Here is a 13,055-nt window from a genome sequence, read left to right as displayed (position 1 = left end):
AGTGCACACGTTCGCCCTTCCTATCCCAAGACTGGCCCTGCTGTGAGTACACCATTTGCAGGTCCTAATAGGGTATCTATAGGTTTTGGGCTCTGCACCCTGGGGTGGAGCCAGGAAAGGAAGAAGCTGGTGGGGGCTGGAGGGAGTGGGAGACCATCCCAGCCCTGAATCCCCCACCCTACTTAGAAAGAATCCTTTATTCTTCAAGAGGTAAAGCAGAGGCTTTGCCTTTGAACTGATACATCTGCTCCCCCATTATCTCCCACCATTGAGGTTGGGTCATCTGGTCATCTGAAACAATGACTAACCCAAAAGTCCCTTTTATTTGGCTAGGGAAGGCAGACATGCACGCGCGCGCGCACGCGCGCGCGCACGCACACACACACACACATACACACACACGTAGGGAGTCAGACACACAGACTTGCACAAGCCACATGGTCTTACAGAGAAGGCCATGTGCAGAGGAGATGCACAGTGGCACGTGGAGTTCCGGATACATACCTGCTGGGAGACTCACAGCCCAGCCAGCATAGGACAGATACACGGAGACAGCATGGGGGTGGGATGGGGGGAACACGAACGCTGGAGACAGGCTCTGCACAAACACGTACCACAACCCCCAGGCACACTCCTGGGCCGGGCAAACACCGCCACCCCCATGGCCCCTGCTCTGGCTGCTGAGCGCAGAGGGGGCTGTATGCTCCTGTTTCCAAGCTCTGTAGGTGCTGGGGGCCCCAGGGAGAGGAGGCTAAGTCAAGGGCTATGCCCCAGGATGGATCCGTTTTAGGGGTTCACTTACCCGGTGTGGGTACTCTCCACACTGACCCTGGGAAAGAGAGGGGAGGAGAGGAAGGTGTTAGGCGCTTGGCGGACTGCCCGTCAGGGGCACCCTCAGGACTTGTGGACGCACCACGCACACCCATCTCCCGCCAGCCCCGTTCTGGTCCTGGACTGAGCTCTCTGAGGCAGGGGAGCTAATTCCTTCCCTCACCCTGGCTGGCAGCAGGAAATTAACCACCAGGGCCTGCTTGGATGCGGCCCCATGGAGCCTACGGCTGGACTCCGCCTCCATGCACCACTTGTCACGACTGCATAGTCAGGAGTTATGCCCCACGCATGGCTGGAGGTGTTTTCCAGAAAGGTCGCCTCCACCCAACGGCCCTGAACAGGAACCCCTGGCTGGGAAGAGCAGGCAGCAAGGCAGGTTGTGGGCAAAGAGGTTCTTGGAGATGCCTTCTCTGAGCCAAAGTGCCGGGTTCCTGTACTATCCACCCAAGGGAAAGCCCAGCAGAGTCTCCATTGGCTATCCAAGGAGACAGAGAATGTAGGCTAGGCCAGTGGTTTATACACTGATACCTCAGAATCCTAGAGGCTCATGGAGGTGGGTCAGGAAACACCGTGGGGGTGGCAGGTGGGAGGGGACGAGAAAGAGGCTAAGGAGGGCCAGCCTCCAGGCCACCCACGCCCCCAAATGCTAGTGCAAGAAAAGAACGTGAGCAAGAGCGGCTTCCCTTTTTTCTCACACACCTTGGTGCCACGGGGAGCTCCCTGGTTCTGCTGGTAAGAACTGAAATTTGAAAATAACCACTGTGGACCCCTTTTTACCTGTTGGGGGGATGTTTCCCGAGATTAAAATTCTAGAAAACCTCCATCAGGCTTACCTTTTCTCCTTTTTGTCCTTGAGGTCCCTACAAAGAGAGAGAAATGAGAGTTAGAAACTGAAGCTAAGGACACAGCGGCCCGAAGCCTTAATGAGGAACATTAGGGCGATGTACCAACCGGCTGTCCTCGGGGACCTGTCAGGCCCTGTGAGGAGGAAACACACACAGGTCAGTGGGGTGCACAGAAAGTGAGCAGATTGGAGACTCAGGCATGCATGAGGATTGTGCTAGAAGCAGGGCTTCCAGTCCCAAAGGCTGGGCTCCACCACCCATGTCTGGTCTCCCTGTATCTGAGATGTTCCAGGTGATGTGGCCTGTATAGCATGCCTCAGATTCTTCATCTGTCAGTGGGCATGACTAGCTGTGCCCTGCCCTCTGTGCATGGCCATGATGAAGAACAAATGCCATCCTTCATTCATTCCTCCACCCACCATCATCTCATGGGCCTGCTAGGAAGGAAGCTGCATTTAAATGTCAGGCAGGGCTCTGCCACTGCGGTTGGCCTGCCTCACTCATGCCCATCCCCTCTTAGCTTTGGAGAAACATCTGGCAAAAGAGAGAAAGCAGAAAGTTCATGACTTAAGCCATGTCCTGGACTCTTTGGAGGAACATAAAAATTTGGGGGTTTCCTTTGAAGATATCTTGTCAGGTTTGTAGGGCTGAGAAAGGAGGCTGGGTTCAGGGTGGACCCATGTTTCCTGAGGAGGACACAATGCCCAGATGGCTCTCTCAGGAGCCTGAGCTGAGGCCAGTGTTGAGGAGGCCTCATGGCTGGGATGAAGGAAAGAGGGGAGGACGAGTGCCTCCTGTTTTGAGGGCCCACTCTGAGGAAGGCTTTCAGTACAAGCTGAGCTCACACCCACACTGGCCCATGAGATAGGTGCTCGCATCAGCTCCATCTCCCAGACGAGGGGAGGGAGACAAGGCTTAGCAAGGGCTGGCACTAGGACGTGAGCCCAGGTTTGTCTGATTGTGAGGGTCCAGCTGTTTCCACTCTGCCACGCTCTCTGAACCGGGCTGGACCTCGGGAGGCTGGGCTTCTAGACTTGGCTAGAGCCACAAACAGTACCCCAGTCCCTGGGGCCTGAGGTCCCTTCCAGCCACCATCCTGAGGGCCTATGAGGACCCACGTGCAGGACCAGTCTCTTTGAGGCTTGAAGAACTCAGGATCCCCGGGAACAGATCCTTCTACGCAGGAAAAGAGCCTTCTCTTGCCCCCGACTAGCCAACTGGACCAACCACCAAACTGGGAAAGTCCCAGGAGGTTCATGAGAGGGGATAAGTGGCCTTTGGGACAACCCATGTGGCGCTCCAGCCCATGTGCCTGACTAAGTGTTTAGTATTAAGTTCAGCAGAATATAATGCATCTGGCGGAGACCATACTGCAGGTGACCAGAGAGAGGAGCTTGGTGAGAGGGAGAGGGCCAGGGGCTGCACAGACTTGGAGGTATGAGTCCCACATGGTGGCCTATGAGACAATCGTGGTCCCCGGAGGTATTTGGTTGATCCTATACAGTATTATTTCAGTTAATTGCCAACAATTAAGAGCACGAAGAGCACAACAAAACCTGAATTTCAAGTTTCTCTTAAATATTTCAAGGTCCAACAACACATGGCATCAATTAGCTCTAGCCGAATAGCAGCTGCCCCTTCGAGGTAGGTCATGGCGGATGTGCTGGCTAGGGTGCTTGTCATATTTCCTGTGTGCCAGGCACTATTCTAACCCCGTGGTGTGAATTAACTCCTTCCATTCTAGGACAGCCTGTGAGTGGTGAGATAAGTGTGAATTCAGAATTCCGACTCTTCTTTATGGCACTTGTGGGACCCCGATTCTGTCCACACTAGGTTCTTAGGGCTACTGTGAGGTAGATGGAGCAGAGGTAAACTCTTTGGACAGGTGAGGACAGAGGTTAAGCACGTGAGGGCGAGCCCCAGGATCCCACGTTGGAAGCCCAGTAGAGGAAAAACCATCTAGGGAGGGAGGTGAGTGGGAGACAGACAGATGATAAGCAGGCCAAGATACTTACGCCCGACAGCGTGTTGAATTAATAGCCTGGGGTTCCCATGCCAAGTCAAACAGGAGCCTAATGGCTCTGTGGCCTGTCAGATTTTGATGGATGTCTATGAGGCAGACAGGGACTCTATCACACTGATGTGGGCTAATGGGAGATAGGACTGCCCCACCCTTTCCCCCTGAGTTAGCTCTGACTCAAACAGAGAAGTCTCATGGATAAGGTTAAGTGGGGTAGGGTGGAGGGATGGCAGGAAGAGGAGCCCCATAGAAGGGTTCCTTTGCTTCAAGACGAAGGACCCTGGCAGCAGAAAGGAGGCATAGTAGAGGAGTAAAATCTCCCCACCTGGGTCTTAATCTCAGCTCTGTGATTTATGGGCTGTGTCGCCTCAACCACTCTGTGCCTTGATTTCTCTTTTGTTAGAGTGGGAATAATCAGTCATTATAAGTCATTATAGATTATGACCATTATTATTACTTCTGGGGTGCTCAGACTATATGTTAGCATCAGGCCACCCCAAACTTCTGGCATCCAAACCCCTATGCCTCCACCACAGCGGCAGCATGGAAGTTTATTCCTGCCTCGGTCTCCATTACTTCCTGCATGTGCACAGCATGCTTAGGAACAGGGCAACAAGAAATGCTTTTGTAGTGGAAGTAGCTGGGTTGGAAAGGAAAGCTGGCCAAGGGACCTGGATTCCAGGGCCAGCTCTTCCACCCACTGCCTCCAGTGCCTCACTGCCCTTCTTCCAATTCTGTGGATATTTCAAGGACTTTCCTGCCCCAGGGCCTTTGCACATGTTGTTCTCTCATGTCCAAAGTGTTCTTTCCTATTCTCTTTCCTCTTAGTTCAATGCTCATCCTTAAGGTCCCAGTTCAAGTCTCAGTCTCAAGAATACCTCTCTGACCCTCAGCTTGGGTGAGGTGCTGCTAAGCTGAGGTTGCTCAGGGTAAAGGGCACTGCCTTTTCATAGCACTCACTACAAAGGTGATTCGTTAATTATGTCTCCCCCACAATGCTGTGAGCTACAGGATGGCAAGGACAGTATGTTTCTTAATCCTGTCTGTATCCCTAGCACCTGGCATGGTGCCCAGCATATTGTAGATACTTCATAAAAGTGTGTTAAATGAAGGAAGGAGGCAGGGAAACAGGGAAGGAGAAAGGGAAACAAGGAGAGAGGAAGGCAGTAAGATGTGGAAGGAAGGAATCTGAGAACTGGTTTGGATCCTGTTTTGGACGCCGCCCCTCCCCCCCGCCCCCCGGCCCAGCTGTTTGACTTCAGGCAAACAACTTAGTCTCTCTGAGCTTCAATTCCCACAGCTGTCAAAGGAATACTAATAGGACCTGGAGCACAGGGTCATGCTGAAGATTAAGTGAGATAATATATGTACGGTCCTTAGCCCTGTGCCTACCACATAGAAAAACGTCAATAAATGTTAGTTGAGTCTGAGTCAAGCAGACAGGCTGAGGTCCAGAGGGGGCTGAGCTGCAAATTAGGGAGAGCTGAGAATAGAGCCCAGGGCTTCCAACTGATACTCTTCTGTCTCTTTTCCCATTCACAAGGTTATCCACCTCCCTCAGCAGACGGGGTTCTAGCCTCATGTGTCCTGGCAGGGCCCCACTTATAGGTGGAGAGTGTCCTCACCAAGCACTTGGAGCAAAGCCCAAGCCTAGAGCCCGGCTGGACAGGGAGATGGTGAGCCTGTCAGGTTGCTCTTGCACCTGGCACAAATCCCAGGCTTGCCCACAGGAGGTGGCTCGTCACAATGTAGATATGACCAACCTGGGAGGCAGGATAGCATCCCAGCCAAGGCTGGCCCATCTGCTCTTAACGGCCCATCAGTCCCATTGAGACCTACTCTGGAATGGATGACCCCTGACAAGGACAGGCCTTTCCCTTTTGGAAGGAGTGGCCTGGGGTGACTGTAGAGAGAGAAAATTCCTTTAAAAGGCTCTGCAGAGGTGGAAGGGGCCAGATGGACGGTGGGGGCCACGGTCTGCGTCTCCAAAACTGCATCGTGCCCGGTGGGGGAGAGGTGCCTGGAGTCCTGGGGCAGCCCAGAGCACAGCTGGCACAAGAAAACCAGACTGAGGATGAAGTTCTAGATGGGCTCCCTACCAGCCCCAGTGTGAATGCTGAATGTAAGCTCATGCCCAAGGGAGTACTAGCCTCTAATTCCATGTGACTGGCCAAGTGTGGATTCTCTCTGGACCTTGTTTTTCATGTGGAGCAGCCCCCTGCCCAACTCTCCTCCCCACATTGCCGGGGGCACCTAGGGGGATGTGCTTTATAGAGCTGGGGAATGACCATGGCAGCAGCCACTCTCGCTGTCCCTGTTGGGTCCCTTTGCCAGGCAGTGCGTAGCTGTGGCTCATGGGGGCCAAGCTAATCCCTCACCCTGCGAAGGAAGGTAGGAAAGCTGGGGTCTTACCATTTCCCCTTTTGGTCCGGGGTGGCCCTGGAAGGAGAAGATCGTAAGTGCCAGGAATGTTGTTTGCAACCCAGAAGCCCCCCTTTCTTGCCACATGTGGCTCCACTCATCTCACCTTATCCTGTGAGATGAGTGGACATGACCACCACAGTTCCCTTGCTGTGCTTAGCTCTGGCCTGCAGCGGTGGAGTGACCAGGTGAGTGGCTGGGCCCCTCATCTAAGAGGATGCCAGCTGCTCAGGGAAGAGGAGAGTGGGTGGGGCTGAGCTCAGCACCCATTGCCTTCGTTTGTGGGAGACATCTCTGAGGGTACTGGAGGGTTGAGCTCTCCCCCAGCTCACTTCTCCCTAAGAGTGGGGAGGGATCTCCTTTCTCCCATGAACATTTGTGTCTGGGATGAAGTCAAAAGGATTGAAATGAACAAAGACAAGACAGGAAAGCAGCCCCTGTGTGGACTTGGACATGTATGTGGGGGTCTCAACTGGATGGCAGACCCTGGGAGAATGGGAGACACAGAAGGTGCCCTGGCAGTGCTGGGGAGCAAAGGTGTAAGCGAGTGCCCAGGCTCCTTTTAGAATTAGCTGTTGAGCCCTCTACTCAGTCTTGCCCTGCCGCCCCCTTGCCTCATTCTCTACCCAGCTCTGTTCCAGGAATGCCCCGGCATCACCCAATTCTAGAGATGGCTCTTGCTCCGGACGCTGAGAGCCCAGCTCGATGGCTGTGGACTTGTGCCCTAGGGAGGCCCCTAGGAGTCAGGGGCAACTCACTGAAATGGCCCCTCTTTCCCTTCCCACTGGCAGCACCTTTCTGCCACAGGATCATTCATTCTATCTGAAGCTTCTTCCAGGGAGTCGGGGTCTTGCAGAAGGACTTGGAGAACAGGACTGAGTGACAGAGGAGGAGCCGGCCGCCTGAGAGGGTCTACTCACCGGTTTGCCATCTAGCCCAATGGGACCCTGAAAGCAGAAAGAGGACGAGCATAAAGACCAAGCATCCCAGATCTCCTGCCGAAGAAGCAGCCTGGGGCATGTGTAAGGCTCCAACAGTTAGGGCTGCTTGACCACTTACTGGTTATGTGACCACAGGTGAACCTAAGCCTCAATTTCTCATCCTAAAATGGGGGTGAGAATAATAGACCTTCTACAAAGGATCCTTGAAAGTAGTGAGTGAGATGCCGTCTGCCAGGTGCCCTGCACAAGGACCTGATAGGGGCCTTTGCCATTGCTGTCTAGACCTCTGCCTCACCCTGGGTGGAGAGTGGACAGTATGTTCCTAGAAAGCCAGAGCTGGCCAGCGTGGAGGCCCGCGGAAAAGGGGAACTAGCTGCTCCTCCGCCCTCCCTCTTGGGCCCCTGAAGCAGCGGTCAAAGGATACCCAGACAGCCTCCTCCCGCCTCCTCCAGACGATCTCTTCTCAAAGCCTGGTCTTCGGAGATTGATCCCCTGCAGTGCCTCATCTGTTCCACATTCCAGTGTCATGCTGGGGTTTACCAGCCTGTGACTTCACTTGCCTGTTCCTGTCCTGCTGCCCCCTTTTTTCCATATCAATGTCCCTGTCCTCACTTGGACTATAAGCCAAGTGCTAATTCTTCTCCTTGATTGCTCTCCAAGAAAGCCTGCAGGAGAGTGTTTTTATTGATTGGGGTTTGGAGGGCCAAGAGCAGCTTCAGGGCTGGCTTTGCATGAAGTTTAACCAAACCAGGCCCAGGGGTCACTGGGGACACAGTTAACTTCAGCCCTCCCCACTTACCGGAAATCCAGGAAAACCTCGAGTGCCCGGCTGACCCTGAAAAGAATGGAGAGGAGTGAGGATGGTGAGGAGGAGATGAAACTGATCCTTAGTCCCCTGGTTCACCTTTGTTCCCAAAGCGGCCATGGTCTCCATCCTACTCCTCTGTGGTCATCGAGGAGACACCACAATGGCAGCGCTGGGAGGGAGGATGAGGCTGGAAGTGGAACATCATAGTCTCTCTCCTCCAGGCACTGGGGGTGGGAAGGGGAAAGGAGGTGGCCAGCATCCTTTGGGTCTTCCTGGGAAGTAGCCCCCGAGAACTCCACACTGCTGTGGACACTCCGAACCTCGACATGTAAACAGGTGATGGAGAGCCAGGATCGGGGGTGGACTTGGCCCACAGCACACTGAACTCTTTCTGGACTGCGGTTTTCTAAGACCCTTTTATTTACACAGTCGTTGCTCATGGCCACTTATCTGAGGATCAGTGAGAAGCAAAACTTGACCTTCGGGATATGTGTTTTCAGGCCAGAATAAGTCAGCTTACTCACTTTCCTCTCACCCTGGCCAGCAGGCCTCTCCTAGTTGGGAAATCTCTGGATCCCTCCATTTTTGCGGGATGCAGATCAATTTATGACCATTTTCCTGAAGATGCAGAGGGCCGCATAGATAGGTATTCAGGTTAGAGACTAAAAACAGGGTCACTGGTCACAGCCCATTGGTTTACGGACAAGAGATGCGCAGAGGTTAGAAGCAGCATGAAGCTGTGCAGATCGGGACTGGGGAAGGCTGAGCAGGAGGTCAAGGGTAGCAGAGAGCTAAGAAGAATAAGTGCTGCCACTCCCCTTCTCAAGAACCAGCAAGGGCTCTCTTCTACTCAGATGTTATTCAGGGTCATCCTCCATGTCATCCCGATCTGCCGTTTTAGGTTCTCTCCTGCCTCATCCTCCCATGTACTCTTTGCTCGGGCACACTGGCTCACCTGCCTTTCCCCAGACATACCACATCTTTCAGCTCCCGGCTATTTAGCTCTTAGCTCGGAGCTCCCCCTTGACCAAAATGGCCACAATCCCTGTCTAAGCTTGGGCTTTTGAGTCTGTCTGCCTCCATAAACAATGGCTGTGTAACTCTGCGCAACTTATCTAACCTCTCTGTGCCTCAGTCACCTCATCTAGAGGACGGAGACAATAGTATAACCTCGTAGGGTCATTGAATTACATTCAATTATGTCTGTGAAGGCTTTTGAAGTAGTAGCTGCCATCATCGGATGTTTGTTGGGTTAAACTGAACCCTGGAATGCCAGAATAAAGCAAGGTTGCTTTCGAGCCTGCTATGTCTTAGAATCCATGGAGGTTTGTCCTTGCAAAGCAATAGTTTCAGAATCAGACTCTGTCCAGAGGAAGATTTCTCTGGATCCATCTGTTGTGAACCTAAAACATTTCCAGGCTGCTTGGGTCCTCCTCGAAGCTGTGGACATGAGTGCCCAGAGACCTCTGCTCAGGGGACATGGCTGGGTGGGATGGGGACCCTGCCATCAGGGTGGGTGCACTGGTCAGGTGGGGAGTGAACTGGAGTATGTTGTAGGCCCAAGATGGTCTTGTGGCAGGCATCCAAAAGGGCAAGAGGGAAGAGATGCCACTCATACATCAGAAGGGCCCCGGGTTTCTCTCCTCTCAAGGATAAGTGACGCTAAGAATAGCACCAAGGAGAAAACCCAGAAACTGTGCACTGTAACCTCTAAAACCTCCTCGTGTAAACTTTCGACTCTGGCCACTGAGAGGCCTGAAGGAAAGGTCAGCAGGAGAGGATTCCAAGAAGCATTTTCAAGTCCCACTTGGGCTAATGTTTACATGGTAGGGATAATCACATCGTTTGCTAATTACAGAGCCTGCCCCGGTAGCAGGACGCATCTCTCCAGCCCCCAGCCCAGAGCCAAACCCGGGGCTAACCGAAGCTTATTTTAGGGATCTTGGGAAGAATGTTGTCATTGACCAAATGGAAACTGGGACTCTGGAGAGGTTGGGCCTGTGGAAGGCACAGGAGAGGTTTGGAACTGGATTTTAATTTACATCTTTTCAGTTCTATGCTGAGGTTGGACATCTCTTCCCATGTTTATTGCTGGTCCTATTTATTTGTGAATGGCCTGTTTGTATTCTTTACCAATACTTTCTACTAGGTTGTTTGTCTTTTTCCTATTAACTTGAGTAAAGCTCTTTGTCAAGCACAGTAACCCTTTGATAATCATATATGTTGCAAAAATTCTTTTCAAGTTGGCGTTTATCTTTTTTATGATATATTTTTTGCCATATGGAAGTTTGACATTTATGTCCACAAACTTATCAGCCTTTTCCTGTGGCTTCTGGGTTTTATCTTGTGTTCTGAAGGGCCTTCCCCAGTTAAAAATTAGAAAAGATTTCCTCATGCTTTGTCCTCGCATTTTAGGGTTTCATGTTTTACATATAAGTATTTTATTCATTTGAAATTTATTATGATATAACTAGTGATGTAGATATTCAGCTTTTTTTAAAGCTTATTATTTTTTTTCGGTTTAATATTGCCTTTTTCTAAACAGCTTGTCAGTTGTCCCAGCATCATTTCCTGAACAATCTATTTTTCTCTCCCTATTGTGAAATGAAGCCTTTATCATGGACCAATTTCTCAGATGCACTTGGCTTTATTTCTGGCCTGCCCATTCTGTTTTATGTGTGTTGTAACCTGCTCTGTTTTTATGATACATTTTGATGTCTAGTAGAATAGGTCCCCTCCTCACTATCTCCCTTAATCTATTTTTCAGAATTTTTCTAACATCCTCACAAGCTTAATTTTTTCCAAATTAAATTGAATATTATTTTGTTGGCCTTTCAACTCCGTAAAAATTCACTTGGATTAGGATCATATTAAAATTATGGATTATCGATTTGTACACTAATTTATGAATTATTATTATGTTCTTCTAGAAAGAACAAGGGACATAAGCTTTCCATTGCTCTCTAAAATCCCTTCCCTTAACTCGAGGCCCAGGTAGAGAGGGAGCCAAGTGGATCCCCGGCATTTGGAAATGGACCCTACTCCCTCTCCTCTCTACCGTCCTCGTACCTACAAACTTGTGCGAGGCAAAGCAACGTGAATAGATAGGAGGTTGTGGATGAAAATAGCCTACCAGGAACCCCCCCTTCCCTCCTATCTGACTCCTGAAAGAGGCTCAGTCACGTATCTGCCTAGAGCCTGCCTCATGTTATCTCTCCCTCTCCAAGTCAGTGCTGACTCTCTTTCAAACAAGCGTCTGTGTTGGTGTTTAATCACTGGCTGGGGTCGGGGAGAGTGAAGAGGAGAGCCCCGCTTTTGCACAGCATTTGCCAACTTCTGTGGTGTAAATACTTCCACCACAGCTGATTTCAAGCTCCCAGTGTGACATCACTGAACAGAGTTGGGAGGGGTGTGCACGACCTGCTCTTGTGAACCAGTGTGAGCCAGCTCGGTACACTATGCCCTCTGACCTCCAGCAGCAAATGGAGAGCCACACAGCTCTCCTTGGACATTAAAAGGACTTCTCAAATTCATCTTGTTCAGATAAAACTCACCTCCCCCGCAAAATCTGCCGTTCCCTCCGAGAAAGGGCACCCCATCCACTCTGTTACTCAAGTCAGAATGTGGAGTCATCTCGAACTCCTCTTTCTCCCTCAACCTCCATTTTTGTCATCACTCAATTCCGTCAATTCCACCTCCAAAATATCTGGTCAGTCCAGTCCTCCCACCAGCCCTACTGACTGTGCTCCAGTCCAGGTCTTGATTAGTGCAGGTGCCTTCCAGCAGGCCCCCAATTGTAGCCTCTTTTAAACATGCTCCACACTGGAGGCGGTGGGGATGATCAGGAGATCTTTATAAACTGCAAATCCGACCATGTCCCTCCTCAGCTAAACACAGCCCAAGGGCTCTCCACTGCCCTCAGGACAAAGCCCCAACTCCTGAACATGGAGTCCAGGTCCTTCATGATCAGGCCCTTGCTCACCTTGCCTTGTCCTTGCTTTGTTCTGGAAAGAACTTCCCTTCTTCTCCCGTAGTTAATAGGAACCCTTCCTGCCTCAGGGACTCAGTGCTCCTCCCCAGCCTGGTAACTAAGTAACCTTTGCTCATTCTTGATCACAATTTAGTTATCCTTCCCTCCTGAAAGCCTCCCCTGCCTGCCCCGACCCAGAGTCACGTGCCTCCTCCGTGTCCCCACAGCTTCCTAATTGCCGCAGACTGAGCACGACTGGATTGTAATCACTATGGGACTGCTGGCTTCTTTGCAAAGGGGCAAGCCCGTTGCAGTCAGGTTTTCATTGCTGATTATCCAGCAGGAGGTGCATAGCAAATATTAATGGAAAAAATAAACCAAGAAACACTCAACAGGTATATCGACCTGGCAGGGGTATCTTCTTGTGGATGAGGGCTGCAAGTTCAGATACCTCCTCCTGTCCCCTGCAGAGAAGCTGCGGGGCGCAGGGAGGGATTGAGCTCACTTTGAGATGGGGAGCATTTCCTAGCCTGGCAGATGATCTTTCCAGTGTCTGCTGGACCAGCCAGTATCTCGAGGTCCCAGCCTCCCCCTCAGTTTAATGGGACAACAGCTTCAGCATCTCGCTTCATTGGAATGTGAATCATTCTTCTCCAAAGTGCCTGGACAGTTGCCCCTTTACTTGGACTATTTACAAAGCTCCAAAAGAGGAGGCAGGTGGCCCCTGACGGCAGCAGGGCTGGTTCTTATTAGCAGCAGATATGCTGAGCCCTTTCTAGCCAAGTGGAAAGCCACATGTTCCCCAACATACCCGGCCACAGAGGGCTTGCCCATTTGACCTCTACGTTTTAATGACGAATGGTCCCTTTGTCTTCCCTGGTCCCCTGCTCTCATCAGCTCCAGGTGGCTTCTGTAGAGGAGCAGAGAGGGTTGCCCTGGTGTCTAGCAAGGACTCAGCAGGGGTGGCCCCGACCATCTGGGTGATAGTCACCCACACAGGCCAAAGTTGGAGGACGTGGGCTTGGTCAAGCCTCCTGGTGCCATAAAACTTCTCTTAGTACCACACGGCACCCACAGGGAGAATGTTTTTTCTCTTTAAGGTAAATATCTTTTTTAGATAGTAGAGCTTAAAACATGGAAAGAGGTGTTGGGGAAAGAATGCTGGCTTTGGAATGAGGCCGACCTAGTCCAACCCAAGCTCCAGCACTGACCAGCTGGG

The 13,055-nt window shown here is 51.5% G+C and overlaps 1 protein-coding gene across 11 annotated transcripts in view; it reads right to left on the bottom strand.

The window, feature by feature from the left end:
• Positions 1 to 13,055, bottom strand: part of COL13A1 (collagen type XIII alpha 1 chain) — a 141,655-nt gene that overhangs the window by 58,459 nt on the left and 70,141 nt on the right. For 8 of the 11 annotated variants that reach the window (XM_039872000.1, XM_039872003.1, XM_039871995.1 and 5 more), the window contains 6 exons: positions 7,858 to 7,893; positions 7,038 to 7,064; positions 6,109 to 6,135; positions 1,783 to 1,809; positions 1,665 to 1,691; positions 803 to 829 (listed from right to left, as the gene is read on the bottom strand). In XM_039872000.1, the coding sequence (XP_039727934.1) occupies positions 803 to 829; positions 1,665 to 1,691; positions 1,783 to 1,809; positions 6,109 to 6,135; positions 7,038 to 7,064; positions 7,858 to 7,893 (171 nt within the window). The remainder of the gene's footprint in view (positions 1 to 802; positions 830 to 1,664; positions 1,692 to 1,782; positions 1,810 to 6,108; positions 6,136 to 7,037; positions 7,065 to 7,857; positions 7,894 to 13,055) is intronic. The other 3 variants (XM_039871997.1, XM_039871996.1, XM_039872001.1) reach the window with 1 other exon arrangement.

The sequence above is a fragment of the Pteropus medius genome, unplaced genomic scaffold (genome assembly GCF_902729225.1).
Source record: "Pteropus medius unplaced genomic scaffold, Ma_sr-lr_union100, whole genome shotgun sequence".
Lineage (NCBI taxonomy): Eukaryota > Metazoa > Chordata > Mammalia > Chiroptera > Pteropodidae > Pteropus > Pteropus medius.
This window is presented reverse-complemented; position numbering and strand designations above follow the sequence as displayed.